Here is a 25,876-nt window from a genome sequence, read left to right as displayed (position 1 = left end):
CTTCATAACAAAAAACTAACCAAATTTTAAAAAAATTTAATAAGATTTTAACACGGTTCAGTTGTACTAAAATACAACTAGCGGCACATTGGTAATCTCTTTCTTTCACATGTATATGCCCAGACCTCCGCTTCATATTACTTGTCACTTCCTTGCTTACATCTCGTGCATTTGAAAACACTGGAAAAAACTGCTGGCAGATGTGTCTGGAAAAAACTGCTGGCAGATGTGTCTTCTCATTTTGATCTCCTGATTCTTCTGCAAACCATGGTGGGTTTTTGAGACTGTGTCCTCCGATAGGTGGTGTATCTTCCTGCAAATAAACATAACACAACATTAGAAGCCCATTACCGATGATAAATAATATGCTTTCCAAGCTTGGAAGGCCTTGTGAGACTTTCGATGGCACTCATATCTACGACTTCGTGAATTCTCGTGCGCATTCACTGTTTATACTTTCTTGCGCTGAATGCTTCCATTATTTCTTTTCCGGTTGATTCTCAAATATGAATCTGCCCATGTTTATTGTTGTATACACTCATGCAGGTTTAATCGGTTTTTGCTTGTAGATGCACATTTGATGTATCATCTGTTTCGGAATACGTTATTGTCCAATTTGTAATATATCTCTCTCACTTCTGCGTTTCTGAGACTTTCCTATGAATATAACCAGACTCTTGGTGGCTGCAACATTATTAAGTGCACCTCCTCCATTTGCATGACCATCCATTTTGGTAATGAATCTGCATTTTCCAAAAGATTGCACCAATATTGAGAGGAAAGTTCAAGCCATGGGTAATTAGTAGAGCAACTCTTCTGCAGCATTCTTGAAAGACAGAGAATGACCCAAAATCTGCTTCTGTTGGTTTTGCATTCTTCGTGTATTAGAGAGTTAACCCAATCTTGAACATTTCTACCCTATTTGTGCACTTTATATGCAAATTAAGATGGCACTTGACAAGAGCATCAATCACATCCTGGACATATCTGTAACCATGTCCTTGAACTTATCCACTATTGGCAACCTGAATGGACTCTTCTGGTCTCTATGAGGCAATTCAACAGCATCCAAAGCTTCAAAAAGACAAGGTCCATCCCACCAAGGGCACAAGCTCTTCTTGGGCACATCTCTCAAATTACTTCCACAAAGACCAGAAATTGGGAGAAACTGCACATCTTTCTTTACATTGTAACCACGTTCCTTGAGTAATGGAACTGTCTTCTCTACTATCTCATCAAACCTCCCTTTAGACCACTGGACAGAAAGTTCATCCATCTTATTAAGTCTCACTAGCAATTTACAAACATCCATTTCATTGTTCAGTCACCTCCAGTGCTTGACTGAATACTCACAAAGACTGGATGCATAGATTGTATTGATTGTTTGCTGGATATAGCCCTTTTCGGGTGGCAATTCATATACATATAAAGCTTATGGTTGTTATTTCCTTTGCTACAAATGTATATACAGGAATCATAAAAACTAGAATCTGTATATGCAAAATTCATTGCCAATTGTCACAGTATATGACTGTTGCTGCTCCATTGAAGGCACGCACTGGGTTTCTAGATCCTGTTTAAATTTGTCATTGTATGACCTCTGTCAACTTCATTGTAAACATCCAGCATTATATACATATTTTTCTCCATCCAATCAATATCTTGGAACAACTAACCAATCCTGATATAATATAATCAATATGCAATTCCCCAAACTGAAGGTGATGGCTGGAAAGAATCAATACTGTTAATGATTTCCAGAACACTGAAGGAATACTGAAATAGATGGTAGTACAATCATTTCTGGTATATAGCATGAGACATCCATTGAAATGACTTTTTCAGGCATCCTCTGATTCTCTAGACTGTTAATTCTGTCCTCATGGATGCATTCTCGATCTAATCCTTATTATGAATGCAACGATGTCTGATATCAATAGAGCTTCAGTAGTGATACAACCATTGCTTCTTACATGATCATATAATCCAATAACATTAATTAGATACGTTTCAGTGATTATATTCTTTGTTCTCGTCGAGATTAGATACTCCTTCTTTTGGTTATCCCTTCTTTCTCCAGATTTCATATTTTCTCACTCTTCAAGATTAAAAATGGAGACTAGAATTTTGGGCTCCATCATCTCCGACCAAGCAGAACAGGACAAGTTTGATGATCGCAATCAAGACATTGTTATGCTTCTCAAGCTCTCTGTTATCGATGATCAGCTACCGCAGATTCCTTCCGGCAAGTCAGCTGCAGAAATTTGGAAATATTTGAAGGAGTTGCATGAAACATCTGACAAGAGTCTGGCATTCTTTTTGAAGAATCAGCTGTTCTCCATTATGATGGATGAACATATGTCCTTGCAAGAGCATCTGACAAAGATTAAGGACATCTGCGATCAGCTTGAAGTTATTGGTCGGAAAATGGAGGAAGAGGATATGGTAGTCATCACTCTGAAAAGTCTACCATCGTCCTATGAGCACTTCATAGAAACACTCAACATTACGTCAACTAATGTTGATCTGAAGTTTTCAGAATTATGCACCAAACTTCTGCAATAGGATCATTGGAAACAACAGTTTGGCAGCAGTGCCTCTATAGCCTTAGAACAGGCATTTGTTGCAAAATCCTTTCAATAGAACATCGGAAACCATAAGTCTTCTCAGCCTTTTCCAGCATCAACCTTCTGCTCAATCCTTGGATGGCTCTAGGAAGCAAGATGTATAGTGTAATTATTGTCACAAGTTTGGCCATATGAAGTTCAAGTGCCGGAAACGTTTGGCTGCCCAAGCAAGGCAAAATGTTTCCCAGCCAATAGCACAAGTTGTTGAGCTTCCTGATCAAGGTGAATCTGCATTTTTTGCCTTCTGAATTCATTTGTGTGTTTTATGGTTTTGTTGATTTTCTCCATAAAAATCATTTCATGTTGTCTGTAATACGCAAGTTTGCGTGAGATTCTGGGTTTCACCGTTTTTTCCACAAAAATGAAGTTTTGTAATCTGTTTTGAGTCATAGCACTCTTCTGGCAAAGCTTCTTGGTTTTAGCATTTTGTAGATCCAAGGAGGGTCTTAGTTATTGGAGAATGTTTCGACATCCATACGTTGACCATTAAGGGAGGGTATTAAGATATTATCTCCTTAGTTAAATACTTTCTATAATGGTCCACTACTTGTTTGTAGTCCGTCTTTCAGTCTAGATAGGAATGTTTCCTATCCTATTGCTTTTGTCTTCAGTCTAGATAGGAATGTTTCCTATCTTGTCTTCAGTTTTGTTTCTTAATTTCATCTTTAGTCTACGTTGTTTCTTTTAGAAACAATGTCCTCGTAATTCTTTATAAGGAACACATTTGTTCCTCTGTTAATCAATCAATCATCCGAAAATTCATTAATCTACCAATTCTTGAATCTTGTAACATGGTATCAGAGCCAATACTTCAAATTTCTTTGACAAATTTATAATTTCTTTTGAAATTATTTGGTTCAAAAATTTCGAAATTATTTCTCAAATATCTCAAAAACCCGACTAGGGTTTTCCATTTTTGTGAAGAATTCGCGCGTTTCTACTGTCCAATTTTTCTTTAAATTACGATTTTCTGCAAATTGCAATTTGGCCGCCGGATTTGTGATTGGATTCCACTTGTTTCATGGCCAGATTAGTCTACAAATCAATTATTTCACCCATCTTGAATTATATTACTGATCCAATCTTTGATTTCGTGTAGCTGAGTCAATATCTCTTCTATGTTGCTCCTGTTGTCTTACGGAAGGGCTACCTGATGCAACTGCTAAATAGGCTGGCAATCTCTCCAATACTTGTTTTCGGCCTCCAACTTTACAATCCTCTCGTTTGCCTTCCTCAACCTTTCTCTAATTGAAACCATGCCTTCCTGGATCTCCTCACACTCCATGTCATCCGTGATTCTTCCCAAGTTATGCTCTACTATCTCATACTCTTGGGCTACAATCTCATCTACTACCTTGCTAACCTTTGGTATAGCAATCTGAACTTTAAGGTGACCCTCATCATCACTCTTGATTACCTTTGCCAGTGTTTTTGCAATTTGTTTTTGTTGCTCACTATCTTCCTTTTCCGCTAACCCTTGAATATCTTCAACTGTTCGGATAGTCACCACCTCACCTCTTGGCATAAGCATTTGCCTTAGCCATAGTGGTGTAGTGCATCTCACCAAATCTGGATTCAGTTTGATTAGCAAAGCATCACCAATAGCCTCAGGTGCCTGGCTTATTTTCTCAATATCAATTGGCCTATCCTCTTCTTCACTAGGACTGTCATATCATCTCCATGTTGTTTCTCCGAGAGAGGAGAGTATTCGATACCGTCACTGTAACCACTTGATTTCGAATCAAAGCTCACCTCTACCGAGATTCTTTGTCCACTTGTATTAACCTCTTGGCTTCTAGCCTCAGTTATGCTCTCCCTTGATGGTGTTGCATTCTGTCTCTTTGCTGGAGGTCCCTGATGCTCTGTGCTTTTCTCAACCTCCAAATTTCTCTTCTTGCTCTTAACTACTCTTTGTTGTTGGCTATTGCCCCCACGTTTCTGTCCAATTGACTCCGTTGGACCCTATTCCTCCGATTTCATCTTCTCATAAGGTGTACCTTCCGACTTTGTAATTACCTTAACTTCTCATTGTACCATGACTTAGAGTGTAGATCAATTGTCCTTGTAGCTGCCTCTAAGGAAGGATCCTGATGATCATCCCAATCAATTGGACTCAACTCTGTTCCATCCACTGTATCATAATCTTCTCTTAGTACATTTTCATCATCTTCTAGCTGATCGGGAATATCAAGAGCTCTCCATCTTATTGCCCTCATTATGCCCACTGACAATCTTGAGAAAGCTAGCTTCCTCTCATGAAAGTCATCCTGTGCATTGGCCCAAAAATCTTCTATAGTAGGAATATATTTGAATGTGCTTTCGTGAGATGCCTTGATAAGACCATTAGGATTGAATCCCTGTATTGCTCTATACCATTCTAACTCCCTCTCCGCAGCTACAAAGGCGACAGGATTGGGGCAAGTATCATTGCCTATTCCAAATGAGAAGGTAATCCCTGTCTTACCTTTAAGTTTCATCATTTTGTCATAATGCTCAAGCTGCCTAGCCAACTCCATCAAAACTATCTTGTCGGGTGGGTGCCTTGGAAGTCTCTTGAGACAAACTATACTTCTTGCTACTCTGATATATGTGAATTGCGGAAATAGGATGAACCAACTCCCATACTTCTTAACTTTTGCTTCTGCTTCCAATGAGAGCCTCCTAGCAGGTGTCCCTTGTAATATTCTTATTGTCTTCATGGCAAAGGTGTCATAAAACATCTTAAATCTTTGGTGTTGTGCAAATGAAGCTAAGGATAACACTCATGCACCAAACATTGCCCCAACCCATTGCCAATCACTCCTATGGTATTAAGTCCAGGATTTTCATATGGTCTCGCAATTAGATAGGAAAGATAAGATCCCATGTAGAATTGCTTTTGAATTTGTATTGTCCTTAGTTGCAACTCTAAATTTTCACTTATAATTCTAGCCCAGTCAAATTTTCTCTTTCCACTTTCAATTTCATCAAAAAAATAGTACATCTCGTTCTTGAATTGCATATCTTGAGCCACCCCATGATTCAACTAAGAAGCACAATAAGGTCGCCATATTCCGATTTGAAATTTGATCGGGTGAGCTTTGACGACTTGGTAACTTCCTTCTTGCCTTCATGTAACCAATTTTGCTTTAGATGAATGAAGTAGGCCTCCTGATTGTCTTGAAAGAATTTGGTTGCTTGATCCATCATTACCACTGTCATGCCTTTATGTTGGGGAATATTGAACACTTCTTTGACCACTTGTCTGTTGATGTTAGCCAACACTCTCTTCCCTTCATCAAATGATGGACTTGGTCACAATATCAAACCGGGATGCACACTCCATTTCCAATTTTGGACAAGGCAAAGGAGGGAAAGCCGTTGTGTGTACAATTCCGCTCTTTTAGATCTTCTTCGCCATGGGGGATTGTCCTTCAATCTATCCTTAAACTGTACCATGTTCACTGTGCCGATATTGGTATCACTTATTCGCCTCACAAGCCAAAATCAATTTTCAATTCCAAATTACCAATTTCCTTTAACATTTGTAAAATTCCCTAGGCAAAATTTCAACCCAATTAATGAGATTTTGCAATTTAATTCAATTTTAATTTTGCAATACAATTTCAATTTTTTAACAAAATAAAAATCCTTTTCCTGGTAGTCGAAATTCAAACTCTAAATTCAATTTCACTATTAAAATTTCTTCATTGAAAAAATTCAAGATTTTCCAAAATGACTAAATCTAAAATTCATTTTGAAGGTGCTCAAGCTTATACAGTTATATCAAATTTTCAAAAAATCCAAGTCCAAAATTTACAAGTTTGTCTTGCCAGATATTATTTTACCATCGAAAAAATGTTGTTGAATTCTACTAGGCCTAAGGACAAAATTACATGTTTTGGAAAATCAAGCTTAGCACCAAGTGAAAATAAACCGAATCCCTCCTGGCCCGAAGGCGTCCAAGGTGTAACATTGCTACTTCAAAAACCTCTAAACAACTCCAAATTTTGCTAAGGCAATCGAAAAATTCCCAACACTTGCGAAAATTGCCAAGGCCTGCTCGAAAAAGGGGGGGTCCCCAAAAATTTTGGGGCGATGGTGTGAAAACGTCACAACAAGTCGCCAACTACATGGTGATCCTTCATTCAAGGTATTAGTGCATGTCCTACTTTAACAAAATTTGACCAACTCAAGAATGACATTGAGGAAGAATCGCGATCGATTACAAGAGGAATCATTCCTAATAAAAAGGAGGAAATTCAAGCCTTACATGTGAACTCAAACAATAAAAGGAAAATACATTTCAAGAAGAAAAGAGGAAAGAAAAATCAAAACTATGAGAAAAGAGATTTGTCAAAAGTTCAATGCCACAAATGTGACAAATTTGGACATACTCACAAGTCACATGTATTGACCAGAAGGAAAGAAAGCCCTTGCCAACAAATCTGAAGTCAAGGAAGCTAACAACTCACTATTCTTCCTTGCCTTATCAAGCAAGATAAACTCTAATAAAAATACATGGATAATTGATAGCATAGTGTCTAGACACATAACTGGATTTAGAGATCAGTTTAAAACCTTCGAAGGACACTCAATTGAAGAAGTGACAATAGGGGATAACTCCACTTATCTTGTGAAAGGAATTGAACATATTCGGTACAACAGAAATCTGGAGTTACTCTACAACTAAAAAATGTTCTATTTGTACCAAGTATCAAGAGAAATCTGGTCTTTCTTTCGAGCCTAGTAGATCAAGGGTATCGTGTCACCTTCGAAGAAGATAAGGTCCTATCTTGGTCTAAGAATTCAAATATAAAAATTGCAATCTCTATTGGATTTAGAGATGGAAGCCTATTTAAACTATGTAACTCTCAAAATTTAGCCTTAAATTAAGAAGTTGTAAAGAGCAATGGGATTTGGCATAGAATATTAGGTCACCTACATTTCCATGGTCTACCCTCCATAGAAAAAGATTGTGAAAAACATACCTAACCTAAAAACTGAACATGATGGAACTTGTAGAAGTTGTGCATTAGGAAAGAACTCTAACACATCCGTCCCTCATAGTGAACACAAATCAAAGAATATACTTGAACTCATTCATACTTGTGTGGACCAATGTCAGTCCCTTCTCTAGGGGGATATTTGTATTATATCATCTTTGTAAATGATTATTCTAGGAAAACTTGGATCTATTTCCTAAAACTAAAAGAATAAAATGTAGTTCTATCTAAATTCAAAGAGTTTAAAGCCTTAGTTGAAATTCAAGCCGGGAAGAAAATTAAAATTCTAAGATCTGAAAATGGAGGAGAATACAGTTCTGAAAAGTTTAAAGAATTTTGCATATCTGTTGGGATTAAGAGGGAGCATACAGTGCCACATAATCATCAATAGAATAGAGTGGCAGAAAGAAAGAACAAAACCATTGTTGAAGTAGCTAAGGCCATGATGCATGATCAAAATCTTCACATAACATTCTTGGGCATGGACTTTAACTTAGTTTGAGTCCTAATGTCTTGACTTAGCAGAGTTTGTCAAGCCCACAGGCTTGAACAATTTCACAAATGGCTAAATCAAGATTCACTTTAATTCTTGCCTAACTTTACAAACTCCACCCTTTCTTTGATGATGAATGGATCAAGTTTTAAAAGTACATCACAATCTTTCTCTCCAAGGCTTGAACATCACAAATTGTCTAAGGCTTGAATGATCCAACTTGTAAGCTCCTTACTACTTCAAGACCTAGCATACCCAAGATTTGAAAATGTTACCAATCTACTTCTAAGCTAGCACCTATTGATTGCCAAAGCAAAAAGAGGGGATCCCTGTGTGCAATGGGGTGATGGTGTGAAAATGTAACATCCCGATTTCCTAGGTCTTAATTAACAACTAACACATTCATAGAAAATCAGTTATTACTTCGTTTCATAGGAAGATTGTTATATCATTCATGTTCGTGTGACTAAGATTTACCATTAAAATTAGTTAGACAAAATTTTTTAATGAAGCGCTGAAAACACCATCAATGAAAATTACTATAGAAGTTATAAACCACATACCTTGAAATTTGAGATCGAAATTTAAAAGCGGGGATGCTTCTACAACCACTTGGGTTAGTCCACAAATACCACTATAACATTATCACGAAATGACTTCCATCCAATATTGTTAATTCAAAATCAAATGACGATTATCATTAAACACCACCATATAAAATTAGGGCATCGCTTACCACTATAATCATTAGGGCATCGATTACCATTTGATCTTTTAGGGCTTCTGATATTGTTGTATCACTTAGGGCTTCCAATATCGCGGATTCCAATTAGGGCTCTTGATACCATTGTATCATTTAGGGTTCCAATGACCACTCAATCAATTTCAGATTCCTTTCCTTCCGATTATTTAACTGTGACAGTAACTCAAGATTAGAAAATATACTTATATTCGATATTCATATAAATGAAATGCAATCCATAAATCTATCTCTTGCATCTAGGTGTAACGATGAAATAACTCAATTAATCTTACCTTCTTGTATATTAATCATAAAAGTGATAATACCTGTTTCTGACAACGAATTGAATGTATGACTTATCTTTGTTCGATGCACATCCGGTAACTTATGGAGAGGTGAAACATTGTCAGGGGCTTAACCACCCAACCTCGGACCAAACCTTATCCCCACATGATCTCTAACGAGAAAGGCCCTCCCTACCTGAAATTGGTAGGGATCATCTTACCATCCACTGGGCATTCTGGTATGTAACACACCATACGACTTGGTAATAGGAGATCACAATTCATGCATGAGCTATTAATTAATTCATATTAAAAATGATAAACGTTGATATGTCACTACTGACTATTGCTTCATGTTATTGCAGATTCTTTTCTCTCATCTTACCACCCATTTCCTTGGTTACACAACCGGGTGAGTCCCAGGTGTTCGGAATCCTCATAACAATCAATTCTGTTAATTATACAAGAGGATTACATGCATTTGGCATTTCACAATTTGTGATTACATGATTATGTTCTTTTAGGATTCCTGAATTGAATGTTTAATTCTATATCCCTCGGCATAATGATTATGGATCCCTACTATGTTTTTCCTGGCTTCTCTTGCCATGTACAGGGCTGAATTAAAGAAATTTAATTTGTAAACTCAACAAGATATCAAACTAGATATCATGTTAAATGCTAAAACTTGCTGCAAACTACTTTATGCATAGAGTTCGCTGATTGGGATACTTATCACAACTGTGGCCATAAAGATTACGATCATTCTATTTATTTTACATCTCTTCACCTTTCAAGGCTTCCTTGCCGGCGAATTCCTCGGTGTTTGAGCATCATGACATTGTTTACATTTCTGCAAATGGTGTAGAAGAAACAGTGATAATACAGACAAGGTTATAGACTCATGGATTTCATTATTGTTTTTCCAACTTACATATCCATATCTGAGACAATCTCATGGTTATTTGGTAGTAAATCAGGAGACATGATAACAGTTCCTTATGATGGTTTCATCTAAAGAAACTATGTTTAACATATTGTATTCAGAAACTATGATTTAATACTTTTAAATATTTGTTTTATTCTTTTTTTTTAGCATTTTAGTATTTAACATTCTTTAAAGATATCCATCTTCTGATATATATAAACAACTCACATATATGGGTTATTGTTAATATACAAATGCAAGCCACGTATCATCACACAACACAATGAAAGTATATAATGAAAACACTGTTATACATAAAGAAAATAGGCTTGTCTTATAACCTATGCTCCACGGGGACGCGTCCCCTGCCTCTGTACCCTAGTACCCGTATCGGGTACGAAACGGGGACGCGGGTACGGATTTTGGCCGTACCCTGCGACGTCCCTTTTTTGAAAAATTCAGAAACGTCCCCGAAACGGCCAATTTTTTTGGGCAGGAAACTTGGGGACGGCCAGCAGTATCGGGGACAGTTTTGCCGTCCCCTATCCGTCCCCGAAACTGCTGGCCGTCCCCTTTTTTCCAGTCAATCTGGTAAAGGCAAACCATCCCCAAAAAAATATCTTTTCCTAATTTTTGTTGTTCGTGTGGCCCCTAGTCATCTTAAAGACATAATAACAATATGCAACCCATATTTGGTCCATTAAAACACTAACTCTTCTACTCATTTTTCGATTTAACATACTTGCGAAGAGGAAGGAAGAAAACATAAGAGCAGTAGCAGCAATGAGCAAAGATTGTGTTTAGTGAAGCAAGACTGCGTTCGGTATTTACTATTTACTAACTATTTTAGTTGGACTTCTCTTTATTTCATTCTGATTTCAGCATGATACTTGAAGCCTTCAGGCATTTTAATTTTTGCTATATATGTATGTGATATTGTTATAATGGAAGCATTTAGTATTTGCCATTTGATAATATTCCATGTATTTATCTTCTAAAATGTCTATGGTGAATGGTTTATCAATGTTATGATATACATATTTGAATTTTTTCTCTATATTAAAAAAAATCCCCTATGTTTTTAATCGCCGTCCCCTGATGTCCCGTCCCCTAAATTTTGGCTTCGACCTGTACCCGTACCGGAAACACGTCCCCGTCCCCTAAAACGTCCCCGTCCCGGAAACTCCGTGGAACATAGCTTATAACTGATCTTAATGTTGAGCAGGGCGGCAAATGCTGCCATATGAGTACAAATATTCTAAAATCTGCCAACTGCTTTCGGAGGATCAAAAATTATTGAGTAACCAGCTGCTAAGGAAATGTCTCAACTAAAGAACGATACGATTTCAAATTTTCAAGTTTATGGGATGTTAAAATTTCTTTCTTTTATATATATAACAGCTAAGCAACAAAAACTGACACTGCTGGTCTGGCTTGTGATTCTGTGATCTGAAAGAGACCCGCAAGATCTTAATTATATGACAACATGTAAGGGCAATCCACAAAAAAACAGTTTATGCATGAAATTAGTACCTAGATGGAAACGAGACTTCCAATAGCATAATAGTAATCTCTGAGAAAACTTGCAACCTTCAAACTTGATTGAACTTTCAATAAAATAGCCTCAACATGATCGGGTTCATCATGTGAACATTTCAGAATTTCCGTGATCTTGAGTGCATAAAATAAATGTCTTCCACTGTTGCTGAAGAAGCTCTCAGTGATTGGAACGCCATAAAACATGTATCAGGAGAATCCTGTACTTCAATGCCAAGAACATCAAAAGATCGAATAGCCTGATAACTTTCCTCCAGATTCCATAAGAATCGTCCCGCTTGCTTACAAAGAGTTCAGTGGCTGCAGATCTATGGGTCTCTGATATAGGTTCATATAGTGCGGTTGCTCCGCACACCGGAAGCACAAGGAGGAGAACTTTGAGAGCCATTTTCGCAATGGCCACGATCAAAGAATGGGATTAAAATGGTTGCTAGGCTCTTTGGCTACCTTCAGTTTTCAAGAAGACTCTTGGCTTCCGAAAACTTACAAGATTATTTGTCAAAATAAAATGCCAAGAGTCTAATCGGTTATAAACAAAGAATATTAAAATAAAAAGAATGGAAAGAGAGTTGGAAGGTTATAATTCAAATATTATAATTTGAATGTTATTATATTCCAAATATTATTATAATCTTATATTTATATAAACATGTAAACATCACTTTATTAAACTATTAAATAATAATAGTGCCAAAATCATTTTTATTTTTAAATGCATGTATATAAATATTTATTAAAATAATATAATGAAGATCAAAAATCCTTTGAGGCATGCTTTATATTTTAACTTAATTATCTTAATTAAATTAATTATTTAAATAACTCGTGCGGTTCCACAGATGTACCTGTTTCAAGTCACTAGATCCTCTACCCATTTGCCCAGTGATGGTGATGGTCCTGCCTAATTCTTTTTTGACTATGCTTCCACCCCCTTCGACATGTTTCCTGCAAGGAAATCCCCTGCAGTTAAATTATATTATCATAATGAATTATTTAATCATAATTAATCATAATGGTTAACCATCTTCTCAATTCCATGAATTCGTGATTAATGATCAACTAGCATGTTATCTTGACTTGAAATCATAACGACTAGCTATCTTACCATTTTGCCAGATTATGACAAATTAAACTGTCAACTGACTTCATGTGAACCTCAACGGCTATATTTCAATTTAGGTCAAAATTAGGATGTAACATACCATTCCCCTTGTGGTTCACTGTCCTCGATGAACTTGTAATTGTAACAAACATTATAAAGGAGTATTTTAAAATTGGAATGTAACGTACCATTCCCTTTTGTGTTTCATTGTCCTCGATGATCTCTGCAAATTAGACACTAAAAGAATATTACAAATACAAGAGATATATATATCATCAAGATCATAAGAAACTCAAGATCCATTTTTTCTTCAAAGTTTCCAGAAAGATACTTGCATGGTAACATAAAATCAAACACGTACCCACCTGAGTTCACTTTACCATACTTGTGATTGTCTTAGCGTCATTTGAGTTGATTCTATTTCATGTTCTTGTCATACTCATGTAGGCACTCACCATATCATTAGTTCGATTCCATATTGATATCTTCATTTAAGAGAATTTTTCAGGGTTCAATGACTGGAAGTAAGATAAGCATTCAAAATTGAAATTCTTCGACTAGGAAGTTCTAGATCATAACTTGATCGTAATTTAAATCACTTATACGTAACATCTGGCATATGGCATTCATTATTGGGTAGATCATCCTTGTAACTTAAAGATCAACTGGAAAGGTTAATAGATCCATGTTTTTCCATTTATGTAACTTCGGTCTTCATGACTGTCTCATAACATTTTGTTATAATAATCATTTCATGATAGAATATACACTTCATCTCCAAAGCAATATACAACAATTCAACATGTAAAGGCAACATCGCATGTGTATTATACATGTATAGTATTGTCTCAAGGGGTAAAACATGATTTACTATGCAAGATCATCATACATCAAATCAAGATCATAAGCATCTGAAACAATTCATAAGATTCTTATCGAGTGGCTCATCATTCATCTGCAAATATATGGAGGTTTATCTTTTCCATTTCTGTGATTTAGGCTTCCATGCCCATCTCGTCAAAGTTTACATTTGTAAACAAGCATTGATAGTTCCAATTATGCAAGTGTGTTTACTCCATACTGGAGCACATAATGATCTTGTTGTTTAACCAACATCAGAAAGGATCATGGTTCATAGTTTTGTTTTCCTTCAGTTCAAGTTCAAATAGGTAATTTTTTTTTTTGCCATTAATTGCATAAAGAGTTATTTAGCCATCATCATGGAATTTGATAACATTTTATCAAGAGTATATAAACTGTTCTAGATTGCGCAAGCCTCGACCTTGAACCATACTCATCCCTCACACATTCTAACCTTTTAGAATGGCTTCCTCGGGATGTTTATCAGTCCCACCATCTGAGTAATCAGGTGGTTTGAGTGTCCCAACAATTATCCTCCAAAATAACTGAAGCATCTGGACAAACAAAAAAGATCTCATGTTCGGCACATCTGCCTATATCTACCCTGGCCAAGGATTTCAAAGTTGGGTTCATAAACCTGATCTCCACCACTCGACTTGCCAAACATTTTTATCTTCTTAATTAGGTTTCGTCTTTATGATATTATAGTTATACATTTGTCCACTTTATATCATTTCAGCCTTCCCGGCTATTCTGAATGGTTTTCCAGTGTGATTTTCCAGTTTTGATTGCAATATCCAATTATGCAAAATAAATTCTTTTTCAACATTGCATTTTCAGTTTTCTCAAAATAGTGTTGAGCCCAAGGTTTCAGTGTTGAACCCAGCGCTTTGATACCATATGTAACATCCCGATTTCTCGGGTCTTAACAACTAACACATTCATAGAAAACCAATTATTACTTTGTTTCATAGGAAGACTGTTATATCATTCATATTCATGTGAATAAGATTTACCATTAAAATCAGTTGGACAAAATTTCTTAACGAAGAGCTGAAAACACATCAATGAAAATTACTATAGAAGTTATAAACCACATACCTTGAAATTTGAGATCGAAATTTAAAACTGGGGATGCTTCTGCAACCACTTGGGTTAGTCCACAAATACCACTATAACATTATCACAAAATGACTTCCATCCAATATTGTTAATTCAAAATCAAATGATGATTATCATTAAATACCACCATATAAAATTAGGGCATCACTTACCGCTGTAATCATTGTTGAGGAACCAGCTGCGAAGGAAATGTCTCAACTAAAGAACGATACAATTTCAAATTTTCAAGTTTATGTGATGTTAAAATTTCTTTCTTTATTTTATATATATAACAGCTAAGCAACAAAAATTGACACTGCTGGTTTGGCTTGTGATTCTGTGATCTGAAAGAGATCTGCAAGATCTTAACTATATGACAATGTGTAAGGGCAATCCACAAAAAACAGTTTATGCATGAAATTAGTACCTAGATGGAAATGAGACTTCCAATAGCATAATAGTAATCTTTGAGAGAACTCACAACCTTCAAACTTGATTGAACTTTTGATAAAATAACCCCAACATGATCGGGTTCATCATGTGAACATTTCAGAATTTCCGTGACCTTGAGTGCATAAAAAAAATGTCTTTCACTGTTGCTGAAGAAGCTCTCAGTGATTGGAATGCCATAAAACATGTATCAGGAGAATCCTGTACTTCAATGCCGAGAACATCAAAAGATCGAATAGCCTGATAACTTTCGTCCAGACTTCCATAAGAACTGTCCCGCTTGGTTACAAAGAGTTCAGTGGCTGCAGATCTATGGGTTTCTGATATAGGCTCATATAGTGCGGTTGCTCTGCACACCAGAAGCGCAAGGAGGAGAACTTTGAGAGCCATTTTCACAATGGCTGCGATTAAGGAGTGGGATTAAAATGGTTGCTAGGCTCTTTGGCTACCTTCAATTTTCAAGAAGACTCTTGGCTTCCGAAAACTTACAAGATTATTTGTCAAAGTAAAATGCCAAGAGTCTAATCAGTTATAAACAAAGAATATTAAAATAAAAAGAATGGAAAGAGAGTTGGAAGATTATAATTCAAATATTATATTTCGAATGTTATTATATTTATATAAACATGTAAACATCACTTTATTAAACTATTAAATTATAATAGTGCTTAAATTATAATAGTGCCAAAATCATTTTTATTTTTAAATACATCTATATAAATATTATTAAAAATAATATAATGAAGATCAAAAATCCTTTGTGGCCCGTTTTATATTTGAACTCAATTATCTTAATTAAATTAATTATTTAAATAACTTATGCGGTTCCACAGATGTATCTTGTTTCAAGTTGCTAGATCCTCTACCCATCTCCCCAGTGATGGTGATGTTCTTGCCTAATTCTTTTTTGACAATGTTTCCACTCCCTTCAACATGTTTCCTGGAAGGAAATTCCCTACAGTTAAATTATATTATTATAATGAATTATTTAATCATAATTAATCATAACGGTTAACCATCTTCTCAATTCCATGAATTTGTGATTAACGATCAACTGGCATGTTATCTTCACTTGAAATCATAACGACTAACTATCTTACCATTTCGCCAAATTATGACAAATTAAACTGCTAGCTGACTTCATGTGAAGCTCAACGGCTATATTTCAATATAGGTCAAAAATTGGGATGTAACACAAAAGGTCATAACACTCCTCTAATCTAGTAATCTTATCCATGTCTTTGAGTTCATTGTTCATGACATGCACACTACACGCAGTCTGAATATGTCTGTAGGCTGCCTCAATAAGCTTCCCTGCAGCTCTGCACACGTGCTGCATCTTTCACTACTTGGACTACATTTTGTGGCCCAACCACCTCTATAGCCTTCATAAGGACCTCTAACTGAGAATCAACATCTTTGTGATGCTCTGAACAATCAACTACTTTAAAAAACATGAGTCCTCTACACATGTGACCATAATTTTGATGATTGCATAATGCTTAATGTCCGTCCACCCATCCATAACTATGCTGCATCCTGACTCCACGCAACATGCCTTTATATCTACTCACAAAACCATTGGTCTTGGAATAGTTCTTATCCAAGATCGTGGTCTTTTATTTGTGCTCAGCTAGTGGTACATATGATGGTCCTCCCCTTGCCACCATTTATATCATCTCCTTATAATAAAGACATCGAGCTACATGAAATGAGATGTCATTGGCAAAGAACTTACTAGTGGCATCATCTATCTCATCCTTGAAATGGCATCATCTATCTCATCCTTGAGCTGCACATTGAACAATTCAGCTATGGCGTTACTTTGCATTTTACACTTCCCCTTACCCTCTCATGATTTGGCTACAACACTATGAGTGAACGAAGGCCCCGACATCATTCTTGCTCTTTGATGCAATATAGGAGTACAAACATGTGACTGATTTTGGAACTTCTGAGTAGCTTGGACCTGCATTCCATGAGAAAAAGTAGTAGGCATTGGAACTGCATTGCTCCAAAGCTCGTTGAACTCAACTCTATAGTGGACATTTTTAGGTTGCTCCAAAACTTTACATGGGTACCCATCTTTTCCTCGAATAAGGAGGAAGTGTTCATTAACTCTAGTAATGTTGCTAAATCATACCATATTTCAAATGTTGCAACTCTGTTTCCTTGTGCCACTGCTTATTGGCATTGGGTCTGTTATTCTTGTTAACCTTTTGAGAGGAGACTTGGGACCGTAAGGACCCCTAGCAAATGCTACCAAAAGTTGGGAGGGGCAATCTGTAGCAACTATTGCACTTGCCATGGAACTAGTTTGACTTTTTCCTTGTTGGACACAAATCTGAGAATGGATCATCATTGAGCTACTTGGTTTTGTGCTTGAGCTGCCTAGCTGTCTGTTTGAGCTACTTGGGTGTCTGCTCGAGCTGGTTGGATGTTTGCTTGAGCTGTATACCTGTTCATATCACCTGCTTGCTGTCTATTGCATATGCCAATTAAGCCTATATATATTTGAAGGGTCAATTTCTCTTTTCTCAAATGTGGTGGCTGGTTTAATTTGCATCACACGTTTTCATGTTAATACTTGGCAAACAACTTTATTTCCTCCATATTAGTGGCAAAAGTAATGCTTTGATTTTATTAATGGTGTCCCACATTTCATTTAAGGGAGCTTTTCTGGTGACATGTTAACTTTTGTTGGAGCTGTGTGAAATACTTAAAAAGGGAAAAATGCGAGTTTTAAAAAATCAACACCTTATCTCAAATTAAGGCTTTGTTACTTCATTTTTTTGCAGGAAAGTATTGATGTGCTTGAGTGATTTTTTTTTCTGTTGGCAGTAACTATATATGTCATCTGTTTTCAAAAGAATAATTTTTTGCGAAGCATATTCTTTTTATGGTATTGTGTGGAACTGTTTTTGTGAAAAAAGCTTTTGTACATTCTTCATGCTTATTTGACTGGGGGTTTGAAATAGGTGGCTGTAGTCATGTTTATGGTCAACTACTGGGCATTTTTTATTATAAAAAAGGTCCTGTGTGATGGAGCCAAATTTTTGAGGCTCCACTTATGCTGACATGACTCCTTTGTCCTTAAAAAATAATAAACCTTTAGTAAATAATAAATTGATCATAATGGGAAACTCTCTTCCTTTGCATGTCAGTGATATTCAATGATTTCTTAACCATATCACAAGGCGTTGTATTAAATCCTAAAATTTCACCTGCATCCTGTATTTGGTGATTCTCTAGAACATCATAACTAGCCCTGAGCATTCAGTAGCAGTGCTTCCAGATTTGAATAATGACAGTGATATTGCAATAAATAGTTTGCTGAAATAAGCTTCAATATACAGAAAGATAAGAGCAATTTCCTTTCAAGTTGACTATAGAAATTTATCATGTATCTGAAATGAATGAAGACCCAGCAAATTCATATTCTTTAAACACTGAATTTTCTGTTCAAGCTTCAGACAGTGAGAAATATTTAATTCTATCAGCTTCCCCGGATCAGATATTCCTGATATAGTTTCCAGAATGTAACAGTGATGAAGAATAATTGTTTCCAGGCAGGCTACACGTCACTATAAAAGGAGGAACAAATATATTACTGGTGGAGTTTAAGAAGTTATAACTGGAACCAAAGAGTGACATGGAATATATGACATACAGATACCGCATAAAGATCTCTGTACACTTGTTGGTTCGTATGAATTTCTGTTCACAGCAGCAATATACAAGATGACAATAATTATACATGATGGTGACCTTAGCAATATTGCCAGTGGTTAATATTTACTCCAGTGGAGATATGCATCTCCAGCCCTTGCAAGCAAAGTTCGAACACAAATACATCAAAGTCAAGATATCAGAATAAGCTGCGATTGTGTAAGGTCATTTCCGATAAATAAATAATGGAGAAAAACGATGACCAAATGTATATTCAGCGAACACCAAAAGAAACAAGCTAGGGAGAAGTGAAACAGGTGTAATGAGTATCAAGCCAGTCAAAAAGCAGTGAAAGCTTGATGATATTGCAAGAGTGAAACTATGATTGCAGTGTGGTTATTCTGGCATCAAAATTCATCATTAACGTCTGGCGAATTTATACAGGTGTCCAAACCAGTGTGGAGTAATGAAAACACATGAAGCCAAAAACGGTGAAAGCTATTTTTATTATCAACGGCAAAACTCAAGTCTTTTGTATGCAATGAATTGCTGACATAACCTGCCCAAAAACAACTACAAGTTTATGGCAATAATCAAAAGCACCAAGAAAGGAGTTCACGGCAGCACATGAAAGGAGCAGCATCAGTAATTAGTTCATATAAGATTATATTGGTATTAAAAAGTTTTCCAAAATCATCAAGACATTCAACATATGGTAATCGCTGAAGACAAAAAATACGAATTAGGAGCGTGACATGCGGCATTCCCTCACCCTGGTATTCCCTCCAGGCTCAAACAAGCAAATAGCTCCAGATACGATTGCAAATCAATTAAATGTCAGAAATAAGGCTCTTGTATTACTGATTCCAGGTGAAGGTGATGGATGCAAACATAAGGTTGATTCTAACGAAGAAAGAATTCGGTGGTAACATAGTTCTTAGCGATGTAATCGTTGGAGTCGGGAGTTTACCTCACATTCGAAGATAAAACAAAGGTCATGATCGGTTATAATAATTATAATTTATTCAAGGTCCGATTATCATATCTTGGCAATAACAAATGTTGATTTTGAAGAATTAAAAAATAAAATATATTAATTAAGAAAGGGTGTAAACCATAGAGATGTCCCTTCAAACAAAAGACACAACTTTTCAATTGGAAAGAAGCATATAAATTGGGAGTCTATTATTTGGAAATAGAGAGCCCCAAAAAAAAAAAAGAACAAGACATATACAACAAGCAATTGTAAAAATATATACACTTGTCTGGAGGAATAAGGAGCAGAATATGACTTTGTAATATATTCTAATATCATATTTCAATGATTTATAGAAGCTTGTTGCTTTTTGATTATTTAAATGGCATGGAGAATTAAATTGCGGTTGATTGGTCTTTTATAATAATTTTTCTACTCTGTAAGCAATTTATGTCAAATAAGTGGACGAGGTCATCTATGGCTTTAAACTCAATCATCATAGGTATTGTTAAATATTTAATTATTTCCAGATCTGTGTCCAATCTGTCTCCCGGACCTTAGGATTTAAAGCGCAATCTGGACTAGTTTAGAATTGCGTATGGATATTTGATCCGTTGCATCTTGATTATTAGACTGCAGTGTTTATAGTTAATGTGGATAGAACGTTATAAAGTTGTACTTATAATCTTCGTTGTAGTTGACTCTATTGCCCAAATAAGCTAAAGCACTGGTCTTTTTATTTTTTGAAGTTTTGGATTTATATTTGAAGTCAAAAAATCTATAACTTCTTTCTTACAAACCTCAAATCCATTGTTAAAAACCTTATACAAAAAATTCATTTCAAACTATTACATAACTCCATATTAATCGAGTTCAAAGACTTTGCTAGCCGGAGAACTTGTAAAGCTTAAATTCGCTATAGAAAAGCCTTGAACCAAGTAGTCAGCGTTTGAGGTGAAGGTCTACCTGCTTGAGTGTAGCAGTGCCTAAAGTGCAGGGGAATCAAAGTGATTCTTGTTCGTTGGCCAGAATTGGTTGCGTAATCCTATCGGAGAAGTGGCAGGCTCTTGGATTTCCAATATGCGGTTTTGGGAACTAACACCTTTTATCATTTAAGTAGGAGTCAAGACTGCTAATGCATGCTGGATTGTTTATCCGTTTATGTTCTGACGCTGCTGAATTTTGCTGGGCATTTTGGGTGGAGTAGAACGTGGGTTTTAACCATGGGCCGGGCTGTGCACAGCCCCTCTATTCAAAGCAATAGACTTTTCTGAGTTACTAATATAGCTTTGGTGTAGGTTCCTTGACGAGAGTGCAAGAACAGCTGTATGACTGCAGCTTACATAATTGACATATTGCTGGGAGTTTTATATATGTATGCTGTGAGAATGCAATATACCGAGTTCAGCATGCTGATTGAGTCGAGTCTTGTTCTTGAGTAGAATTGATACTGTGTATTTGATTTCTGGTTGGATGGGATTGAAGGAGGTGTGCATGTGAGAAAAGATTGGGGTGGAGATAGAATTCATGATAGAAGGGTTGGTGTAATTTTTTAGTTGGTGCTCAAACTGAGGTTGGTGCCTCAGCTAATTGGAGTTGGTGCTTCGAGGAAAGTTGGTCTCACTTATGTAACCTGGGTTGGTGTGGGTGCCTGTTTCATGGATGAACAATTTTGATGTGCTGTGGTTTTTAACTTGTAAGTGTTTCCCACGAGAGCTTGGTGTTTGCATCTCGATGGTTGTTCTCTATATGTTTTATGTGGTTTCATGCATTTTAAGTTAAAAAAAATTCTGAAACATTGATTTGCCCCCCACCCCCTCAGTATTTCTTGTGGTCTCTTCACCAGCTCCGTAAAATGGCACATTTAGTAGTTGTCTCTTGTTTCTTTGTCTTGTGGTCTGCAACTTTTGAAGTGAATTAAATGTGAGCCCAGGATTAGGCATGCAATAGACAGATAATGTGTGTGATTGGAACCCACACAGGCTGATAAAAATAAAAGTGAGGGTGTTCCCAAAATCTGCATATCATGTTTATCTTTATGGCTCCCACATCTTTTTTGGTAACCTAGGAAGAAATGAAATTGTTATGGAACACATAGCATTGCTAAGAATTAATGCTTACCTGGGTTGACATGCCTCAGATTCACAATCTTAAAGTCCATCAATCTCCTACATGGCACAGACATTCTCAAAAAAGGTTACATATCCTGCATTGCAACCAAATCTCACAACTTCTCTGGGTAGAATTATGGTTTACATAAGTTTCCATTCCTTCACAATATTGAAAAGTAATTATTTGGAGGAATTAAAAGCAACAGAAAAAGTAGTTTCCAATTCTTTGAATATTTATTTGCTTCAAGAAATCAGTTCTCTATATAGCTATTTAGTTATTATGGGCTTTTAATCTACCACAAATGTATTACAATTCTCCAAGATGCCATTTATCACTTACATTCAAGTTTTCTGAACCAGTAGGTAAATATAACAGAGATACAACGTACCAAGATGGCTTGAAATGCCAACTTTTTGATGACATTTCCTCCTCGTATTATCTTAAGCATATTGTCATTCTTTGCAAGTTCTGTTTTTAGACTGCTTGAATTGGTCATCTTGCAACTGTGATAATTCTATTGCAAATTATGCTTCTGCGGTTGGTTGGGATTTGTATGGTACAAGTCAATATTTTGTAGAATATAAGAATGGGTTAGTACAAGTCAAGTCAATATTTTTTAATTATGGGCCATTCTTATTGTATGATTTTGGCTTGCTAGCTGCATATGAATGACACAGTTTTTGTTGAGTTTTGCTTCCGACCCTTTTACACATTCCTATTGAGTGTCGGAGTTATTTTTTGGGCTATAGGTTGTCTAAGATCTTGGGTCCTGCAGTCCAAGGAATGATAAAGAGGGTATACTGTTTGCTTGATTTTCTTCAGTTAAAATGTCTACTTTTCTGGACCAGTATCTGATTTTTATGGATTGCAGATAATTTAAATGGGGCAACTGTTGTTGGCCGGACTGTGAGAGTTGATCATGTAGCAAATTACAAGAGGAAAAAAGAAGAGGACGAGGAGGAGGAACAGCGGAAAAGGGAGGAGCGTGGAGTTTGTTATGCATTTCAGAGGGGTGAATGCAACCGTGGATCAGCTTGCAAATTTTCACATGATGAACAGGTGAGGAGTAAGATTGATAAAAATATTATTGGTTATTTAGATGGACTTTGTTGGATAAGGGCTTGCAATCTTGAAAGTCTCAGTTTCCCTTTGGATTGCTTGATATGTAATTTACAATTCCCATCTTCTGAGAAACGTAAATCCATTTATGGTTTTGCCTTGCATGATGTAAATTGTCATTATTTGTAAGGATGACTTCTTAAGTTTCATAACCACATTACTTCTCCATTCTTTCATCATTTTCTTTTACTACTTGGAGCTTTTTATGTACACTTTTCATTATGTGGTTAAACTATGTGTGATACTTTATTGTTTGACTTTTTTTGTGGAAGTAAAAAAAAGATTAAACCCACACTGAATATGCCAACCTAATAGTCAATGAATTTTATTTGAATATTCTGTCATTAGCACCAGACAACTTCGATCTTTTGCTTCAGAAATTCAGAAACACCATTTTTCCATATTTTCTGAATAGAATGACAATGTTTTCAAGGATTCTGCAGTATCATTCAATGGGGATAAGGGGCCTTTGCAGTGGATTTTGAATGGTGATATTTTTGGTTTTATCCTTCTTTTATATAGCTTAACGGCAATGATTATGTGTTCTATTAACTTTGGTGCTATTTGAACTGTGATTATCAGAGGAATGCAAATACTGGTTGGGGTGGCAAAGATGGCAATTCAAAATGGAAGCATGATGAATATGAGTATGCTCACAATAGGGGCCAGCAGACAAAACCTAGAGGTACTTCAAGGGAAGGCTTTCAGGATGGAGATGAGAGATCAAGACCTTCACAAAATCTTGGTGGGCTGTCAAAAGATCACAGTCAATATAGGCATCTGGATGCCAAACATACAGACACAATGGAAAAAGATGCTAGATGGTCAAAGGTTGATGACAAAATGGTAACTCAAAATAGGTTACTGGATGAGGACCAGCAGAAGGATGATAGAAGCCAATATATGGATACAACTGCTAGCAGGAAGAAAGATTACAATAGAGATTTTGGATCAGGGCCTAGAGATACATATGAGAGAGATGGCAAAAGGTCAAGAGATACACATGACAAAGATGATAGCAGAAGGTCTAGAGATATATATGAGCGAGATACACGTATGAGAGATGATGGCAAAAGGTCAAGCGACACGCTTGTGAGAGATGATGACAAAAGGTCAAGAGACACACATGATAGAGATGACAGAAAAAGATCAAGAGATACATATGGGAGAGATGATGGCAAAAGATCGAGAGACACACGTGAGAGAAAGAGTGGCAAAAAGATGAGAGATATATATGAGAGGGATGTTGGCCAAAGATTGAGAGATACAAATGAGATGGATGATGGTAACAGGTTGAGAGATACAAATGAGAAACACAATGTGAAAGGCCCAAGAGAAAATGAGAGAAATAAAGGCAGAACACTGGGAGATGCCAGTGAGAAAGATGGTGGAAAATGGCCAAAAGATACATATGTGAGAGAGGACGGAATAAGGCTGAGAAATGTGAGAGATGATGGGAAAGGGCCGGGAGATGCAAATGCAAGAGATTATGGAAAAAAACAGAGAGATACAAATGTAAAAGATAATGAAAAAATGCTGAGAGATACAAATGAGAGGGATGATGGAAAAAGGGCGAGAGATACAAATGAGAGAGGTAATGGAAGAAGGCCTAGAGATTCAAATGAGAGAGATGATGGAAGAAGGCTGAGAGATACAAATGACAGAGATGATGGCAAAAGGTTGAGAGAGAGAAATGAGAGAGATGATGGCAAATGGTCAAGAGATCATGATTCAAGAGACTACACTAGAAGAGATTATGATAGTAATGTCAAAGCTAGTGACAGAAAAGAAGCAAAACTAAGGTGAAATTCTTCTCCATGGCTGTATCAGCTCGGCTGATCAGTACTGCCTGGCATTTTTTAATCATGTATCTCTCATACCATTTTTTCTGACTAGTGAGAATTATTTCTGTACAATGTATTTTTTTGGCTTGCTGTAGTAATTCACTTCTGTTCAAGTACGCCGGCTTTATATTTGATACTCGTCACTGCAATTTCAAGTTTATAATTCCCGCATTTGTTTGTTGTCTTCAAATATTAGTAAAACGAAATGTGGGCTTTTATTTATAATAATCTGCTGTTAATTTTTCTGTATTATTCAGCCGATAGGCTTATTTGTATGAGACTTCCCACCGGATTGTTGTGACAATCCGGTGCTGTCGGACGCCGATAAAAAGAAAGGGCATCGGAAATCAAATTTGCTAGGATGTGAGCTGGAAATGTAACTCTGAAACGCGGGTAGAATTTTGTTAGCGGAAATCAATGATGTGCAGTCTGTAAAACAGAGGATATTGGGTCCAGCGTGGAAGGCATGACATATAAATGCGGCGGCACAAGCCTTACATGCACATGACTAGGATGATTTGCGGCAGTCGTATGCATCCATCTTAAAGAGTCAATGTTATATTGAGACAAATTCTTGTGTAGTGGATGTTATAGTTTGCTACAATGCTTCTTGGAGAGAAGAATGATTTGAATGTTTTAAGAAATATGCTTGCACTATGAACATAGGAGAAGACGCTTGATTTATGCAAGATATTTGTTTGAAAACACTTTAAAGCACTTAAAATATTATAAGAATGCTTTGATGTGAAATTGTAAGAGTTTTTGAAATTTGAATGTGTGTCTCAAAATAAGGCAATAGTTTTACACATCACAATATTTTGAGGGTAAAAAGTATTCAAGGTTGATAGGGGACTAAGGCAATTCACATGACTTATTCACACTAAAAGGTCATAAAATTTATCTCGGGAGTTGAGAATGCAAAGCACGTGGGCACGAGATAGGTTACTAGAAGTCAATGTAGTCGCTTATACATTCGAAAATGCGTGAGTCACGGGAAAGAAAATAGAGATGAACATTGGTGAAATT

The 25,876-nt window shown here is 36.3% G+C and overlaps 1 protein-coding gene across 1 annotated transcript in view; it reads left to right on the top strand.

Moving 5' to 3' along the window:
- The window catches only part of LOC149545561 (RNA recognition motif (RRM)-containing protein), a 64,306-nt gene extending 38,706 nt beyond the window's left edge, over positions 1–25,600 (top strand). Inside the window, exons 3-5 of the mRNA XM_089790715.1 lie at positions 22,759–22,946; positions 23,589–24,808; positions 25,108–25,600. Of these exons, the coding sequence (XP_089646841.1) occupies positions 22,759–22,946; positions 23,589–24,808; positions 25,108–25,114 (1,415 nt within the window). The 3' untranslated portion in view covers positions 25,115–25,600. The remainder of the gene's footprint in view (positions 1–22,758; positions 22,947–23,588; positions 24,809–25,107) is intronic.
- The last annotated feature ends 276 nt before the right edge of the window (positions 25,601–25,876 follow it).

This window comes from Cupressus sempervirens, chromosome 7, assembly GCF_028749045.1.
Source record: "Cupressus sempervirens isolate cs-2001-9-10 chromosome 7, ASM2874904v1, whole genome shotgun sequence".
Taxonomy (NCBI): domain Eukaryota; kingdom Viridiplantae; phylum Streptophyta; class Pinopsida; order Cupressales; family Cupressaceae; genus Cupressus; species Cupressus sempervirens.
Note: the sequence above shows the minus strand (reverse complement) of the source record. Positions and strands in the feature narration are given on the sequence as shown.